Genomic DNA, 17,380 nt, shown 5'->3' with positions numbered 1-17,380 from the left:
TGTTCAATTCTCTTCTTTAATTAATGGGGAAAATCCAATTGGTTCCTGCATTTTGCATTTTTTCAAATGACTATTCAATTAAGTATTGAAGAGTAGATTTGTAAGGGCAAAAACTGACTTTTAAATTTTATTATTTACCTCTTTATCACACTTTTCATGTAATACTTAACATGTTAAAAAATCAAAATTTTAATAGCATCACTTTTGCTTTTTTTTTTTTTAAACCAAGGAAGGAGGGTGGAAGGAGGCAAGGAGTAAAGCTATATTGGCACTATATTCTGATCTTATAAATGAGAACTAAGAATCTGGGGAGTTTTCCTTAAAGTCACTGGCCAGATGATTGTGTTCTAAGAATTAGGAAACTTGTCTTCTAGTTCTGACTCTCTCCTTAACTCAGACCCTTATCTGTAAAATGGGATAAGGGGAGCCTGTGCTCTAGTCCTCATAGGAAAGTTAGGAAGAAAAAAATGCCATAATAAATTTAAATGCACTTTGGAATACAGGAAGGGCGCACAGAATGTTCTGTATTCTTTGCACTGCGTGTCTGAGAAATTTATTCATTTATTCAGCAAACATCTGAGATGCTGCTGCCACTAGGCCCTCGTTAGACCTTCATTCACATGCCATGGACACATGGTCAATGTCATCCATCGTCCATCCTGTCCCCCAGTTCACAGGGAGAATGACCTCCTGACTACTACAGCTAACAGAACTCTCAGTGACCACAGTGAATATTAGACATTCTCCTAGGCTGAACCTTTGCAAAGTGGGAAAAATGCTCTGAAATCACTCCCACAAGTATCTGTCTTATTTTGTTCTCGAATACTCCCAGTGACACAAACCTCAGACACTTTACTTCCTGTGTTAATGAATGCCAGTGCCTAATCATTGTACAAGCAGATGTTCCTTAGGAAAAATAAATAAAATTAAGGCTATCTTTAGGTTAGCAGACACCCCCACTCTTGGCTGAGTAGACAAATAAGCAATGCCTTTTACCTTGTTTTTTCTCTCTCATCAGAGATGGCAAAGCTTACTATCCTGTGGAAAGCCCAAAATCCCTCCTCTTCCTTGTTTTTAACAACACCCAAGGAGATTTTGGATGGTCCTGAGATATGAGAGTAGTGGGAAGCTCTCTTAATTGTCTTGACAACACTGATAAATTATTTTTCCTGGAGAAGAGGAGACACACCTCACTTTTAATCTCCCTGATCCCTTAAAAACGTTACTTTCTCCTGTGCTAAGAATGAGTAGCATCCTGAAGAACAGGTAGGCTGATGCAACTAAAGAGTAACCAGGGAATTGTGGACTGGGCACTAGCTTCACCAGACAGAACTAGGTTCCTTGCCCTTCCTCCTGGGTACTTGGCAAGCACCCAGAGTTTTCTGTAGAGGGATGGATGTGGGAGGAAGACCACAAGGAATTCATAAATGGATGCCAAGTCATAATGAATAAGAGTTTTTCTGTGCACTCCCAGAAGATTTAAGCCATGAGAGGCATTCATTGGTTCAGCACCAGGAAGTGCTTGCTAAAGAAGCTTTGTAAAAGGCAAATGGACTGGGACTAGGGGATTGGGGGTCAGGGGGAGATGTTCAAATAAATTCACTCTCACTAGTGCTTGACTCTTGACAAGGATGTGCACAGGACTGCCCTCTATGGCCCCATCAACCCTGTGAATCTGTGATGCAGTAGGTGAGCAAAGAGAGCTAGTAGAGCCATTCTATCCATATTCACCCCTTTACCCCAAAGCCAGGAAGGCCACTATTTGTCTCCAAAACATTCTATCCTAGAACTGAGAAGGTACTAATAACTTTGGAAAGTGCTTTCTGAAAGTCCACTATAGAAAAGTTCCCTGGCTAGATCCAATTGAACAAAATAACCATCACCCAAAAGATGCTGATACTACAGATTTATTTTTATCCTTTTTCATTTGGTGTAATTTCCAGCAAGCATAGAGGGAAGTCCTCTCCAAGGGACTCTTGATATTTCTGAAGATATAGATTCTTTTTACCACCATGGTAACTCAGTTGTCCATTTGAAAATTAAAACATAGTCATTATTATTTTCAGTCATTGTAACCTTATTTCTTCTGAGGTTCCTAAACTAAGTCAGGAAGGAAACCAACTCTCCTTTCATTTGAGAATATTTGAAGTCATTTATACTAATAATTTATGGTTTTAAGGCATGAATTAGTTATGCTGAACCTGGAGAAGAAGCCTACCCTATCTAATAAAGAGGGAATATGCTAATTGACCCTCACACTGTCGCAAAGATGGTGGTGCCCACAGTCAATAAGGAGGGAATATGCTAATTGACTGCCCCGCCCTCAAAGATGGTGGTGCCCACAGCCACAAGATGGTGGCACCCAGTCCCCTCAGTCCCACCAGGTCGCCTGCCTCTGCAGTCTCCCTGTCCCCTCATTCCCCCAGCCACCCAGGGCCGGCCCGAGGTGCAGGCAAGCTTTGGATGGCAGCTGCCCAGCCACCCAGGGCCACCCAAGGCTCAGTTAACCAAGGCCGGCCAAGGCTTATGCTGCCGGCAATGGCAGCAGCAGAGGTGTGATGGGGCGTTGCCTTTCCCTGATCACTAGGTCACCTCCCGCCCTTGAGGGCTCCTAGACTGTAAGAGCGGGCAGGCTGGGCTGAGGGATCCCCCTTCCAGTGCATGGATCTTTATGCACCGGGCCTCTAGTATTAGATAGTTTAGAAATAAGTAATCTAAGGCTTGGGAGAGTTAAAATGACTTGTCTATGGTTATACCTCTGGTTTCTAAGCATCAGTATACCATAACTACCTGCCTAATTTCTTGACCTCTTAAGCTCCTTAACACCCATCCATCTTTCATTCACTCACTCACTCATTCAAAAATGTTTGAGTACCACCTATGTGTCATGACAGGAGTTATCTTAAGGAAACAAAGACACTAAAATCTATGCTTGTATAAAACTTACATACTATTTGTAGGAAATGGCCAACAACAACAAAAAAATATATATATATATAAAAGCCTAAGCAACTGTCTGACTGTCCGACCGTCCAACCAGTAGCTATAATGCGCAATGACTACCAGGGGGCAGATGCTCAATGCAGGAACTGCCGAGCTGTGGTTGACTTGGCAGCTGTGGTTCACTGGTGATGCACCCAGAACCAGAGAGGAGGAAGCCCAATTCCAGGGTGCATCATCCGAGAGCCTCCCTCTTGAACTCCAGGACCTCTCAGGGGATGTCAGGAAGCAGTTTTGATTCGATCCCCACAGGCCAGGCCGAGGGACCCCACTGGTGCATGAGTCCATGCACCGGGCTTCTAGTTAATAAATAAAAATTTCAATATTGTCATGCAAACACATGCAAATGGCTAGCTAGTATATATAGCAGACCTGTTGGAACATCATGATTTGGGGTAAGACTCATGGTGACAGAATCAGTAACTGGTATGTGTGTTCCTAGTTCAGTTGCCCATCACTCTCTGGAATTGCGCATAGCAATCTGGTAGGACTGAATTTAGACAAGAGGGATCCTGACTTTGGGGTTTGGGGGCTTTTCATTACATGATTAAGTAAGTCCTGGCCCCTCCCCTTCAATGATCTAGGGCATGGCAGGACTTTAACTCCAGTGTATCCTGCCAGCTCAGTTTTCATGGTCACAGGCTGGGTCCAAGCTTTGTGGTTGCTCTCTATGTTATAGCAATTTAGCAGCAGGATGATCCTTATCAGAACTTATGCTTAGAGAATCTGCAGCTGCTCTGGCATAATGGGGAGTTAAAGTCCCAGCCTTTTAATTTGATGGGGACTGCTTGATTGATTGCCTTAACCACTGGGCCATAATCGGTTTCCATGGAGCTTTCTTTGTAGGAAACATTTTCTGTGAGAACATGTAGTTCACTTTTGAACTCCTTGGATACTGATGATCTGCTCTTCAAAACTATCTAGTGCTCTATCTCTCATTCTTGTACTAAAGTTCTAGGCCCTTCTCTGTCTGGCCCATTCTCTGCTGAGTCAAGTCCTAGGTCTAGAACCAGGTAATTCTATTTGGGTGATTGAAACTCTGGGGCCAAGACTTAAGGTCCCTAGAACAATATTTCTCTACCCCAGCTGTGCATTAAAAATACCTAGATAACTCCCCCCCCCCCCCACAAATGCCTATGCATTGTCCCACCTCAGACTAATAGAAACAAATTCTTTCAGGCTACAGCTTTGGCTTCTACATTTTTCAAAGTTCCCCAAGTGATTCTGATACACATGAAAAGCTTAGAAGAACTGCTCTAATATTTATCTTGCCAGAAAAATAAGACCATGTGAAGAGAACCCTCAGCTCAAATCCGGAAAGAAGGCTTGAACAGTAAATCGGAAACCCGTATTTTCTGGGTATCAATGAGACTTGGGATTCTTCGGTTACTCTAAGAAAGAGGCACACCCATAAATTGTTGAGATCAATTTTATCGATGAAGGATGTAGACTTAAACAGCATGATTTAAAGAAAATGAATAAAGTGGCATTTTATACACTTGGGTTGGTATCTAAAAATCCGTATCTATCATAGGAAAAACAGTTATAGCCATCCATAGGGAGGTTGTTATATTGTCTGCGCGGCAATTGACTTTAAATCCCTTGGTGGGTTTCTCAAGTCTGAGCTCTTAGAAATGATGATGATTCCATCTTCTCACTCCGTGCTGTATAACATGGTAGCCATGAGCCACATACGGCTACTTAAATTGAAATTAAATAAAATTTAAAATTCAGTTATTTAGTGACACTGACCACATTTCAAATACCAACTGGACACATGTGGTCAGTTATTTAAGATATAAGTTGAAAGTGTCAGGTTAGGGAGGGCTTAGGGAATTGGTGCTGAAGACTACTTACTCTCTTTACCGTCCACTAATGAACACTGCAGGCATCTACAGTAATCATATCTAAAATATAGGCAGACAGACAGACAGGAAAAGGGCACACCATGCCTTATGAAAATTCTATACATTTTTAAAGTAATCATGTCATTTTTAGTCTCTCTTTTGGAGGATGTTATTTATTGTTAAGACATCATTTTTATTAAATACACTGTAGTACAAGAGACTTTCCATGTCAGGTTGAGAGAAGGTGGTCACATGATTTACAAACAAAACTTTTTATTTTTAAACATTGATATTCTGGTGTCACTTTGAAATCAGCCAAGATGCAGTGGGTCTTAGTAAAGCAATGGACCTCAAAACAGATTGCAAAACAGGAACCAGTAATAATTAGCACAGAGACGTCACATTAAAAAGAAAATAAAGCAAATAAAGAGTTCCAAATACCAGGTCACAATTTAAGGGGCAATATATCTTCAGAGAGATATTGAAATGTGTATGTGTGTGTGTGTGTGTGTGTGTGTGTGTGTGTGTATGGCCCGGATATATACAAACATCTCTCCATGTACAGAAGCAAATGCAGAGAGTGTCCACATCTCTAGGCAGATTTGTAACTGACAGGTAATGATCAATGAAGGCGGGGAGCAATATTTTACCATAATTTGGTCATTTGTCAAGAGATTACATATTTAAAGTCCCCATTTAATTCAAAGACCTTGTATTTAAAACATTTCCAGCAGTTTTATACATTTTTAAAGCAATAGTAAGATATACAAGCTGCAAGATGTAGGCTGTTACATTTCATTTTATGTTCTCCAATTTTCATTTTCCAGTTCAACCGTGACTATTAGCAGCTTTTATTATGCTTGCTCCAGTATGTTCAACAGTCAGCCAGCCTTCACTTGGGATCATTTTTATGAATGCACAGACCAAAGGAATAAAACAAACGCAGACCTGGCCTAGAATGCATAGACTAAAAAAATGACATCCCATGTTTTCCCATTTCGTCTCCTGAGACGTATGGTAAGATGGCAAAATAGTTGCTTGGTTGTTGATGTGAAATTCACAGTGTTTTGCCTGCAACACATATACATATACATATATATATTTTTTGCTTTGCTTTGTGTTTGTGATAAATGGAGCAAAATAAATAGATAGATAGATAAATAAATAAATAAATAAATAAATAAATAAATAAGAAGAGAAAGGGGAAGCATCAGAACCTAAAGATATTGAATAACCTTTGACTCGAGAAGCAGTGATTCATTCCAGCCTTGACAACAACCCTTCATGTACTGTCATATTTAACTACAAATACCGCCCACCTCTAATTCTCTAGAATAACATTTGCTATCACAACCTGGGAGTCTCTGCATTCCACAATGACGCATCGTAAAGAAACTGCTTTAACTGCTCACTTAGCCATCTGAGGAGTTAAATCACCAGCCATCCCTCTAGTGAAATTTTCTGAAACAGTGATGGAGGGCCAAATCAAAGGTCAAACATTGGAGATAAAAGTCCTCCATTGAAAGGGAAGAAAGAGAGAGAGAGAGAGAGAGGGAGAGAGAGAGAGAGAGAGAGAACTGAGGGTGTGTATATGCAGTCATTTATCTAATTAGACACATAATTTAATGCTGTTGGCATTATAGAAGGTCCATTTTGCAAAAGGAAAGGGTAAAAAAAAATAGCCTACTTCTGACCAGGAGCTCCTTTCCTCATGGTTCTTTGCCAAGGACAGACTTGTGCCTTGTTGTTGCTTGTGCTCCCACCTGGATGTGGGAATTCCTCAGAGTTGCTCACCTCAGTGTGGGGTCTTGGACTTCTCCCCATTGGCCTTTGAAGCACTGGGCTCCCAACATTTCCACTCTCTCTGGAATGTCTGAACTCTGAACACAAGAAATAAAGGGGTCATAGTGGGACAAGATGAGCTAACACAAAGGAGCAAAAAAGATGAGAAAAAATCCATTTTCCTTTCTTGGACCTTTACAGAAGGAAATCTAGCTCAGTTCGCTTTTTTCTTTGCATGGAGCCAGAAAAAGGACTCGGTGTGGTGGGATGGCTTTGAGTCAGTTGTTTTGGGAAGCACATTGTCTTAACCAGGCTTTCCTCCCGTGAAGTACTGCACAGAGTTGAGAAGTGTGGTGTAGTCCTATCCACATGGAGAATGGAAGCACTAACAGCAACACGACGTTAAAGAGTTTTGGTTATGTAGCAGATTTTAAGCAAATTATTCATACTGCACCCTACTTATAATTATCTCTATTACTGTGTGCCTATACATTTATACATAAGCACACAAACACACTATGTTTGCGTGCTTGTCTATGTATAAATCAAGTATTTATAACACACATATAAATACATAAACATACCACAGGTAGCGCTGATGTAAACACATATGCATAATATGAATTCTGATATAATCCTTTATAGCATAGTTCAAAATATTTTCTAAATAAGCCTGATTATGACATTGGTTCAGTGTACAAGGATTTAGCTGAAACTATGAGCATGATTATATACCACTTTATCTCAGCTGCTTGTCATCTCATGTGTTTCATTTTGTTCTTCTAACTTCATATCCTGCTTCATGAATTTGTTAGTGTTCTTTCTTTCCTGGATTGGAGTCTCTGGTGGACTGAATCATGAACTTTAGAGTCAGAACATTTAGACTCAGTCCCAGTGGTGTCAGAAGCTAGCCTGCAGATTTCTAGCATGCCATTGAACTTCCCCGAGTCTTAATTTCCTCACCTATAAAAAAAATGGGACTAGTTTGCTAACATATGTGAAAACCGTTTAGAAAACTAGGAAACAATTTATTAATGGGAATGACTGTCAGAGTTTGGGCTAGAGAATTAGGTCTGACACTATTCTTGTTGCAGCTTTTAATGAATTTGATGGCAGGCTACGTTTTAGAGTGAGATTGCTCCTTTTCTAAAAGTGAGAAGAGCATGAGAAGAGGGGATTGTGGGGGACCAGTGTGGAACACCTGAAGATATTCTGTGCTTCATTCAGCTACTTTTAAAGCAATCTGGTATTCTTTCAATGCAAGACGTTGCTGAAATCAGTACATACTCTTGAGACAACAGAAGGAAAAACAAGAAGCATATAAATAACTACAGAGCTTTGCACTTGCATAGAACCTTTCATTTCAAGACCTTGAGGGACTTGTCAAAAGGTAAGGAGAGGTGTGTATTTGTTTTTGCTTTTTTTGCTTTTATTCCTCAGAGGAAAACAACACTGGAATGGAATGGGATGCTCCCATCTTCTCATGTGCCTTAAACAAATCCTTGCTCTAAAACTGCACAGCCTTCCTTGAATTTGATCCTTTAGAGCATTGCCTCTTTGCTCTCCATTAAAATAAGACAAATAAGTTGCAGCTTCTCCTCCCAGAGCAGCTGGCCAATCCCGCAGAATGGCAAACCTGTGCAGGTTTTCAGGTCACCGCTGATGGAATCTAGAAAAGTTTTGTACAAATCTGCCCCTTTTACTGCTTCACAGAGTGCCACAGTGTTTTAACAGTACCATGGGTCCTTAATAGGATATATACGTGCAGGTATATATCATGGAGATATGGCTTTCATTATATTATTATGTGTATTCTGGTGGGTTTTTTTTCACTGACAAAGAGAAAAAACATCTCAACTCCACGATCTTTAGGCCAGCGCAGAGCTTGAAGAGACTGTAAGATTTGTCTTGTCCGACCCCCTTCACTTGACTGCAGATGCTAATGGATTTCCTTTTGTTCTCTGTGAATTGACTTTTTTTTTTTTTTTTTAGGCTGGCTTTTTCAAACCCTATAATGAAAAATAAGGGTGTTCCAGTAATTAAGGGCACAAGCAAAACCTAAACAGAGCAATTGCACCTTCAGAAACAAATATGAAATAAAATGACTTAAGATGAATTAAAATCACTCCCTTTCAATCTGGCTCGTGTTATAAAGATGACAAGTTAGCAAAATTCCCCTCACAGAGGGTATCAAGTTTTCTTGAGGAACAGAAATATTGTTCTTCCTTGGTGTAACTGATCACCCAAATAACTGTAAATTTCTATTTAAATTTACAACCTCATTTCACAAAACCTGTGATGGTGCCCAGAAGCACAGCTCCAAAGCTTGGTCTGGGCATAACCTCCCGTTGGCATGCTGTGCCTAATTTTTTATTTTACTTCTTTAAATGGAGTGAAGGAAACAAAACAGCATACTGACAGTGGAGTACACTTGGAATGAAACCACTCTCCCAACCGGAGCCCCAGCGAGGACTGGCCTGCATACACTGAACACCAATGCATACAACGTGCCCGGAGATGAGGTGGCCTTTCTCTCGGGGACTGACTTAGCCCTTCCCACGGTCCCACAGTCTCACAGTGGGTTCAACGTGCATGAGGACATCCGGGTTTCAGGGTCCGTATTTGTTGAAACCCATCACCACCCTACGGCCCAGAGACATTTATACCCAGCTAATGAGTTCCATTAGCTTCCCCTCATTATGTAAGTTACACCTTTTATGAATCTGCTCTACATGGCAGGGGCACGACGTCTGGAGCAGTAGTTTCTGCATACAAGGTAGTAATCGACGAAGACCATGCACAATTTTGCTTGCACAGTTAAAAGGACAGGCAGGTGGCGGGTAGGGGATGGAGGGAAGTGCTGTCTGAAAAGTTTGATATAAGAGAAGCTTGCCTCCGAATGTAGAGCTCTTCTTATCTTTTCAAGTCCTTGGCTTTTCTACCCCACCCTGAAATGAGCTCTGGACAAGAGTCCACCTATTTTCAACAGAACTTGACAAAGGGTCATTTGATAACATTTGGAGAAACAAGCCCGTGCTATTACTGTGACCTACAAAGACAAGGATGTCTGAGTGTGGGAGGCACCATCTTCTCTCTCACGGAGCCATCTTTTCTCTCTACTACACTCTAGAGTTTCTGCTGATGGGAATGGGTAGTCCATGTCACAGAGTTCAACAGTCTTTTCACTCCTCAGAAAGGTCCTCAAAGGAAGGTGCCGAATACATTCCTCCCAGCTAACAGCCGCTGGGTTTTTCCTAAGTAGGGACGGATCCCAATGGTTGTCTTTGTTCCTTCCATATTGCGGTTCATAATAAAATCTTCTCTCTCTCTGGTTTCAGTCTCCCATACGTAAAGGGCTTTCCAGATTGAACACAAGTTTTCCTTTTTCACACACGGGCTTAAGCCATCCAAAAACAATAAGAAATGTAATAATAATAAATAAATAGAAGTGAATCCATAGAAACTCTCGATGTCTGTACAGCAGAAATGACAAAGTTTAAGTCAAAATTTGTTTTCCCTTTTTTTCATCCACATCAAAGGCAGGAATACAACAAGGCATTGTTAGTTGTGGTGGGCAAACTGGAGTGTCTGCTGATATAACAAATTAGGTTTGTTAAGGCCTTTGTCTATGCAGAGTTAAGAGTAATGCAGAAGCCAGATCGATTAGAAAAGAAAGGTAGGACTCTGAAGCAGGGAAGACAAAAAAAGTCAATACAAAACAAAAACTAGGGAACAAACCAAGGGAGATGGAAAGAGAGAAAGATATAATGCCAAAAAGAAGTCCATACTGTGTCTACCGATGGAGAAGTACACATTGCTTCCCTCTGAAAGCTTCGTAGTGTCTTTGTTGTTAATACTGTCAGAGTAGAGAACAGCAGATTGATGGCATCCAGCAGCAGTGAAAAGACGTTCATCCTCTCAGCCCATCTGAGGAGGTGCTTTGGGAAGGATCGGTCTGGGGGAAAGAGCCCTAGCCTAGAATATCCAGATAGACAGGAGATGCCTTGGCCAAGTTCTGAAGGAGGGTGTGGATGCCCTTGATGTTCTTCCTCATGTGGGGTTCTCGCTGCCAGCACCCCAGCATCAACTCGTAGACCTCCTGTGGGCATGTTCGAGGTCTCTGCAAGACTCGGCCCTGAGTGATGCATTCTATCACCTGGACAGAGAGCAAAGATAGGATCAGAAGAGAAACAATATAGGGGAAATAATACAGGTGAAATAAATGTCAGTGCAAAGAGAGGGCTGCTTTAAAGAAACCCATTCAATGTTACTTCTTTTCAGAAAGAAGAGAGCAATTATTATAGATTAGTATATTGTGTTTAATTGGATCACATCCATTTTTCAAGCACATCGATTTCACCAAACTGGTGGAGAAATGATTTATCTATATGGAATGATCCCAAACCTCATCCTAGAATTCCAGTTTTACTGGCCTGATATGGAACCTAGGCCACTTTCATGTCAGGGTGCTGACTGATGAGAGATCCCCAGGCTGTAGAAATGAGTGGTCATTTTGGATAACAAATTTGGGTAAAAGACAGACTTGAGCCTGAAGATGTTAGGAGCCTAACCAAAAAGCTATGCCTCAAATATAGGCATATTTGCAAAAGGATTAGAATAGGGAAACAGAATGCTTGGGTTTTCACTAGAAGTGCATAGTCTAGTGAAATGTGCAAAAAGGAAAGAACCTTGATACCTTCCTGGAATAATATACAAAAGCTAACTGGACTCTCAGGGTGCTGGAATGTCACATCTGCTATTAATTTGCTAGGTGAGCAGCACATAGCGATTCTTCGTCACAGAGGATGCCAAATATGTCAGTAAACACTGTGATTTTCTTATGTTTCCAGAGTGACTATACTTCAGCCATGACCTTCAGCCATACAGCAAGCCATTTGGGAGGTGCTGCACCCAACAAAGCCACATAAGTCCTTGTCCTGTGTCCTAACTTTTGGTCAAGGGGCGCCTCTCAGTGTTAGCCCCTCCGGAGGGTCTCACCCAGCCCACTGCGCACCTCGTTGTTGGACAGCTGGTACCAGGGCTGCTTTCCATATGTGAAGATCTCCCACAACACCACCCCCAGGCTCCAGACGTCACTTTCTGTGGTGAACTTCCTGTACATGATGCTCTCTGGAGGCATCCAGCGGATGGGCAGCATCGTATGGCCACCAACCTGGGGGGAAAGGGGTGAACAAGGAGGCATGAGTCATCTCCACACAACATTCCCATTATCAGAGGAAAAGGTGCTTGAATTTATTGATTTTAATTGATTATAAACACATAAGGAAAATAAGATTTATTTATAATCCCAATCACCAGAGTCAGAGGGCAAAGAATGGTCAACAAAATTTTTTCATATTATTTGCAATTGTCTCTCAGAACTAACTAGGAGCAGAGATGACAGTTGGGTGTTTATTTGGATAAACACACACACATGTATATCCTGGTTTGAGGATGACTCAACCTTCTAATCAACAAGATAACTTTGATGAGGATAACAAGTATGGAGCTCTTCATTCAAAAATGACCCACCAAGTAACTCTACTTCCTTAGCAAGGCCAGAGCTTCCTTCCAATCTAAGATGTTAGGACAGTGCACAGTGCTTCCTTAAACAACTTCCCCACAACCCAGCAATGAACAAGGCAGAAATTATTCCCATTTTACAGATGAGGCAACTGAGATTCAGGTTGCGATAGACACAAAGAAGTCAGGTATTTGGACTCCAAGATCAGGACTTTTCTCTATGACAAGGCACTGCAACTGAGCTTATTTACAAAAATAAATAAGTAACTATGGTTTTGAAAAGCTCATTTTTAGTAAAAACATGGAGGGTGAGGCATTAGATGGCAAAAGCATTAGCACAGGCAAAGAGAACATTGTCTGACAAAGGAGACTCATTCATGATTTCCTACTTCCTGGAGAAAAGTGAAGTAATCCATTTTCATATTTGTAGCCCATTAGGGCTGTCTCATTTTAAAGCTATGATAAGATTTCTAGACAGTGGCCCTATGGGTGGTAGGTCCTACTTTTCATGCTGGTAAACCCCAGCATAACCAGCCCAAATGCTATGCCTGACCCTGGGGCAGCAAGTGGGCTTACAGACAACTGAATCAGACCTCACTGACAACTCTCAGCCCCTGGGTTCTAAGACTAATGCCACATAGAGTTTCTGCCAAATTATCATTCTCAATATCCATTTCTGACTCATTAAAGGAAGGAAATGGACTAACAGTGCCTGAAAAATGCTGCTCAACTCCAGAGCCCAAGGAGCTGAGAGGGTCAGAGATGTCTAATTTGCTTGGTGATTTCAAATAGTGCTCTTGGCACCAAAGAAAGCACAAATGTGAAAGGAGGAGGGTGTTATTGTTGTTGTTTTTTTGTGTGCAATGACTCCAAATCCAACAAGTAGGAATTTAACTTGCTGATTCTGGGTTAGGGTGTTCCCATATCCTTACTATTCAGCTTTGAATACACCAAAAACTCCTACACTCAGTAAAGGCTGGTTGCCCTCCTCAACTTTCGATTTTCTCACTTGCTTCTTACCCCTACAGTGATAGGTAGTCACTGTTCAATGAGCACAGATTTCCCTCATGAAACTGCCTGGACATGCACTACTCACCATCAGGATTGATAGTCAAAACACAACCTGTATGACACAGGCACTGACCGACCAGAAAGGATGCTGGTGGTTAACTAGTTTGAAGGTGTGTTCGCAGGGAAGAAGTAGAGAGATAGAGAACCATTTACATATATCTCCTAGAACCAGACAGCTGAAAAACACACACTGGGGTCCATTAATCTAGCAAGATACCAGACTTACCATATTCCTTGTGGATCCCCAGCTGCAATGCAGTGGACAACACTGAAATCATGACATTAGAAATGCTGGGGTACAGGGCACACTCCAGTGTGCCATTTCCTGGTTAGGTAACCTTGACTAGCTGCCAAACCTCTCTGTGCCCTGATTTCTCCAAATATAAAATGTGGGTAACAATGAATAACTTCTAGGGTTATCGTGAGATTAATACCTAAGCAGACAATATAAATTTCAATGCACTAAATACTTTCAAGATGTTTCTTCCTTCTCTGTAATTTTACTGTCTGATTTCCTTAAAATGGGAAGCAGCCATTCTTGAGACATTAAGGAGAGTCAACACATACATCCTCCCATACTCCTCACCCAATGACAAGTGCTTTGGGGCTCTTGGGACTCCAGCACCTACTCTATCAGGTTTTCGGTCCTGTATTGCTAATGGCCAAATAAAAAGCTCCTGTTTCCTTTAAAGGAGAAAAAACAAGGTTTTAAATTTTGATTTACATGTTTTCCCATCTGATCATTTATTTTATGCTTGGACAGATTTTTCACTTTAATTCTTTCAAGAATCCCTTCTGGGATTTCACACATGCTGTTATAAATAATGCTTTCCTTGTACTGATGTCAAACGGGTGAGTGTGGGAGAATCTAATAAAAGTTCAGATAGGGTTCACAAGTTTTCTAAACCCATTTAGAACATTTCTGAACATTTCTTTTGCAGCCCTTTCTCAGGATTTTAGAGCATGTAACACACACACACACACACACACACACACACACACACACGCACGGAATCACTGTGGTTACAAATTAACGTCACAGGATGGTTTTTGGAATCTCACAAAACCACATACTGTGCGGCAACAAACACAATGAGACATTTGTTTTGTATTGTGCTACTTGGCAACTTGCCCTCACACCCTTGCTTAAATATTTGTGACATGGAATACAATCTCAAGTATGACATTGGGAGTCAGAACTGTTGCTTTGACAGTCGGATATGCCTCGGTGCCTGAAGAGACTTTCCAGGGATCCATGTGGGTCAAGCCATGTGGCTTTCCCTAAACTCACCAGATAGAACTGATCAAATAGGAAACCCAGTTAGCTGGGAGTTGACGCGGACTTGTAATTTTTATTTTCCTCATCCCCAGAGATTGGGGTTCTAGTTCTATAATTACCTATCACCACTTCACCACCATAATCATCCATCAACTCTTATAACCTCACCTTTACAAAGAATTTTACTCAGTTATCTCATTTGAACTCAATAGTTACCATTTGGGGCGGACACTGGCTTGCCTTCGTATTACAAACCATGTCTCCAAAGTTCAAAGAATTAAGTAGCTTATCTAGAGCCAAACACATAATGCCTCCCCCCTGATGCCTCTCATTCTGATGGGTCACTCGTGTTTCCAGCTTCTGCAGTCTCCAACAACTGCCCTGTGTGTTTAGCCAGCAAGCTTATTTGTGGCTCCTTAACTAAGCTGACATGACTCAAGTCTGTTGGAAATTTTGATCTCCTTTCCTTTCTAACTACTTCCTGAAGATCTTAAAGGTAAGCTCAGGTTCCAGCATTTCGAGGAACTCTCTGTCCCTGCTATAGCACTGTACCTTTTCTAAGTACCAGGATGTCCAGTGCCCCTTAGTATAGCTCTGATAACACTGTAGGCCAGCCACTTCCTGTTTTTGGTAACAGATCACATGCCTCAAGAAAGGTGGATGCTAATCAGTTATGTCTGACAGGGCATTAGGGGTCTGGCTGGTATGCATATCATGTCTTCAAGTGGGTTTCTCGTGAGTACTAGTATTTTGGAAGGAAATCTCAAAGTGTGCTTTCAAAGAGATCAGCATTTGCTACTTTCCTATCCATCCTCCAATAAATTCTCTAAACTCTTGATAGAACCAAGTCTTAGATTAAATGGTTGGAAACTGGTTCACCTATCTGACACTTCAAATAAAAACCATTCAATGAAATTTGCAACTTCTTAATAAAATGAAACAAAAAATATGGGGTTTCATATGGAGTATAAAAGCTAATGTGTATGAGAATCCCACTCATCAGTTTGCCATCTGTAGAGTAGATGGAGATGGGAATGGGGTGGGGGGGTGGTCTATGGCAGACCTGAACTATTCAATCTGGGAATGAAGTCTAAAAGGATTTCATAATGCACAACATGAAGGGAGTATTGTTCTACAGATGATGACTAACATGTCATATCTTAGGAGGCTGGGGACCAAGGACAAAGGCTTAAGAAGAAAGGCTGGAGCCTTTCTATAGGCCCAAGGTAAAGAAAAGGGCTGAATGACCATCATGGCTGCTAATCATTGCAACATGGTGAAAGCAGCAAGGCTAACTAACCAGTACAATGTCTGAGGCCCATGGCCAAAAAGAAATCCTATAGTGACTGAAATAAATTAAATTACAGAAAATGAGTTCTGTTTTTAAACATATCAAGAAAAGAACTGTTCATTTAGCTTTTCATGTGATTTCTATGACACCTCACAATTTTGATGGTGATATGTTTTGGTCAAACACAAAAATAACAACTGTGTTCTAGTTAAAATACCTGGGCTTTGGCATCTTTTAAATCTACCAGATTGAAAGGAACTTAACACAATAATTTCTGGAGAGAATATTAAAAAGCCCTTGGTAAAACTGTCCTGTGTTGGAAATCAATGATTTTATTATTTTTAAATCAAATTAGACACATCTAATCACTTCAACTGCAATGTTTATTCCTTACCCAAGAAATACTCTTTGGGTGCATGCTTTTTGGTCATTAGGTTATAAATTGTGAAAATCTCCCTGTCACTTAACAAATAATATGATTTATATTTTCTATATTGGAAAACTAGGATTTAGTGAAATGAAAGACCTTGCTAAGGAAGTATAACTAAGAATTGATGACCAGCAGTACTGAAGACCACTCTGTCCCACCACTATTCATGCTGAGAACCTAGGCTCTTTCTCATTTTTAAAAAATATAATTTTTTATTGATTTCAGAGAGGAAGGGAGAGGGATAGAGAGGTAGAAACATCGATGAGAGAGACACATTGATCAGCTGCCTCTTGCATGCTCCCTAGTGGGGATTGAACCTGCAACCCTCTTGGTTCATGGGATGATGCTCAATCCATTAAGCCACACCAGCCAGGCTCTTTCTCATTTTTTACAAATATACAAAACATCTTTTTTCCTGGTACAAGTTAACAAAGAAGGCACAATTCATTTTCCAGGTGCACTGGCAGATGACAGAGGAGGTGACAAGCTTAGTTCTCCTCTTTCTGTTGGGCTTCACAAAAATTGCATCTACCATGCTCCTTGCTCCCTCATCATCTCCTCTTTTTCTACTACATTCTTTCTTCTCAGTGTTGGCTCCTCCCAGTCCATTTCTACTTCTGTTTCTTTGAATCTCTTTCAAGTCCACTTGTCCAGTTCTATTTCAAATATCAATGTTGCATTTACTAGTAGTCTTATCTGATTCCTTTCTTCTCTCTTCAAATGACCATGAATATCCCCACCATAACTCATTACTCCTTCACGGTGATGCCTAATCTCCTTTCTATGGCAGGCTAGAGCCTTTCTATAGACCCAAAGTAAGTGCCTAGCTGGCTTTGAAACCACTGGTGATATAAAATGAGTAATGCTAATCTGGGACCTTCTAAACTCAACTAGCAAAACCAACGATGCCTGGGAGGCCACTTTTGGCTTGTGGTATTTACTCAGTGACTGAGTGATAACTTGTTGGGAAGCCAAACATTTCACTCCCTTAGAAACATGCAGGCCAAAGGCCAAAACCCATTAAGAGATGATTAGCTGTCAGAGGCTTTTGGCAGCATTAAATATTGAAGAGACTCCTAGACCTCCTCATGCACCCTTCACTCGGTTGCTCTCTTTCAGCCGTTTCTCTTCATCTGTTCCTTAACAATTCACGAAAG

The 17,380-nt window shown here is 41.1% G+C and overlaps 1 protein-coding gene across 2 annotated transcripts in view; it reads right to left on the bottom strand.

Moving 5' to 3' along the window:
* Positions 1–8,619: 8,619 nt before the first annotated feature.
* NTRK2 (neurotrophic receptor tyrosine kinase 2) overlaps positions 8,620–17,380 on the bottom strand; it is a 311,333-nt gene continuing 302,572 nt past the window's right edge. For both annotated transcript variants that reach the window (XM_081103075.1, XM_081103076.1), the window contains 2 exons: positions 11,644–11,802; positions 8,620–10,785 (listed from right to left, as the gene is read on the bottom strand). In XM_081103075.1, coding sequence (XP_080959201.1) covers positions 10,600–10,785; positions 11,644–11,802 — 345 coding nt within the window. In that variant the 3' untranslated portion in view covers positions 8,620–10,599. The remainder of the gene's footprint in view (positions 10,786–11,643; positions 11,803–17,380) is intronic.

Source organism: Myotis nattereri, assembly GCF_964212035.1.
Source record: "Myotis nattereri genome assembly, chromosome: 12".
Lineage (NCBI taxonomy): Eukaryota > Metazoa > Chordata > Mammalia > Chiroptera > Vespertilionidae > Myotis > Myotis nattereri.
This window is presented reverse-complemented; position numbering and strand designations above follow the sequence as displayed.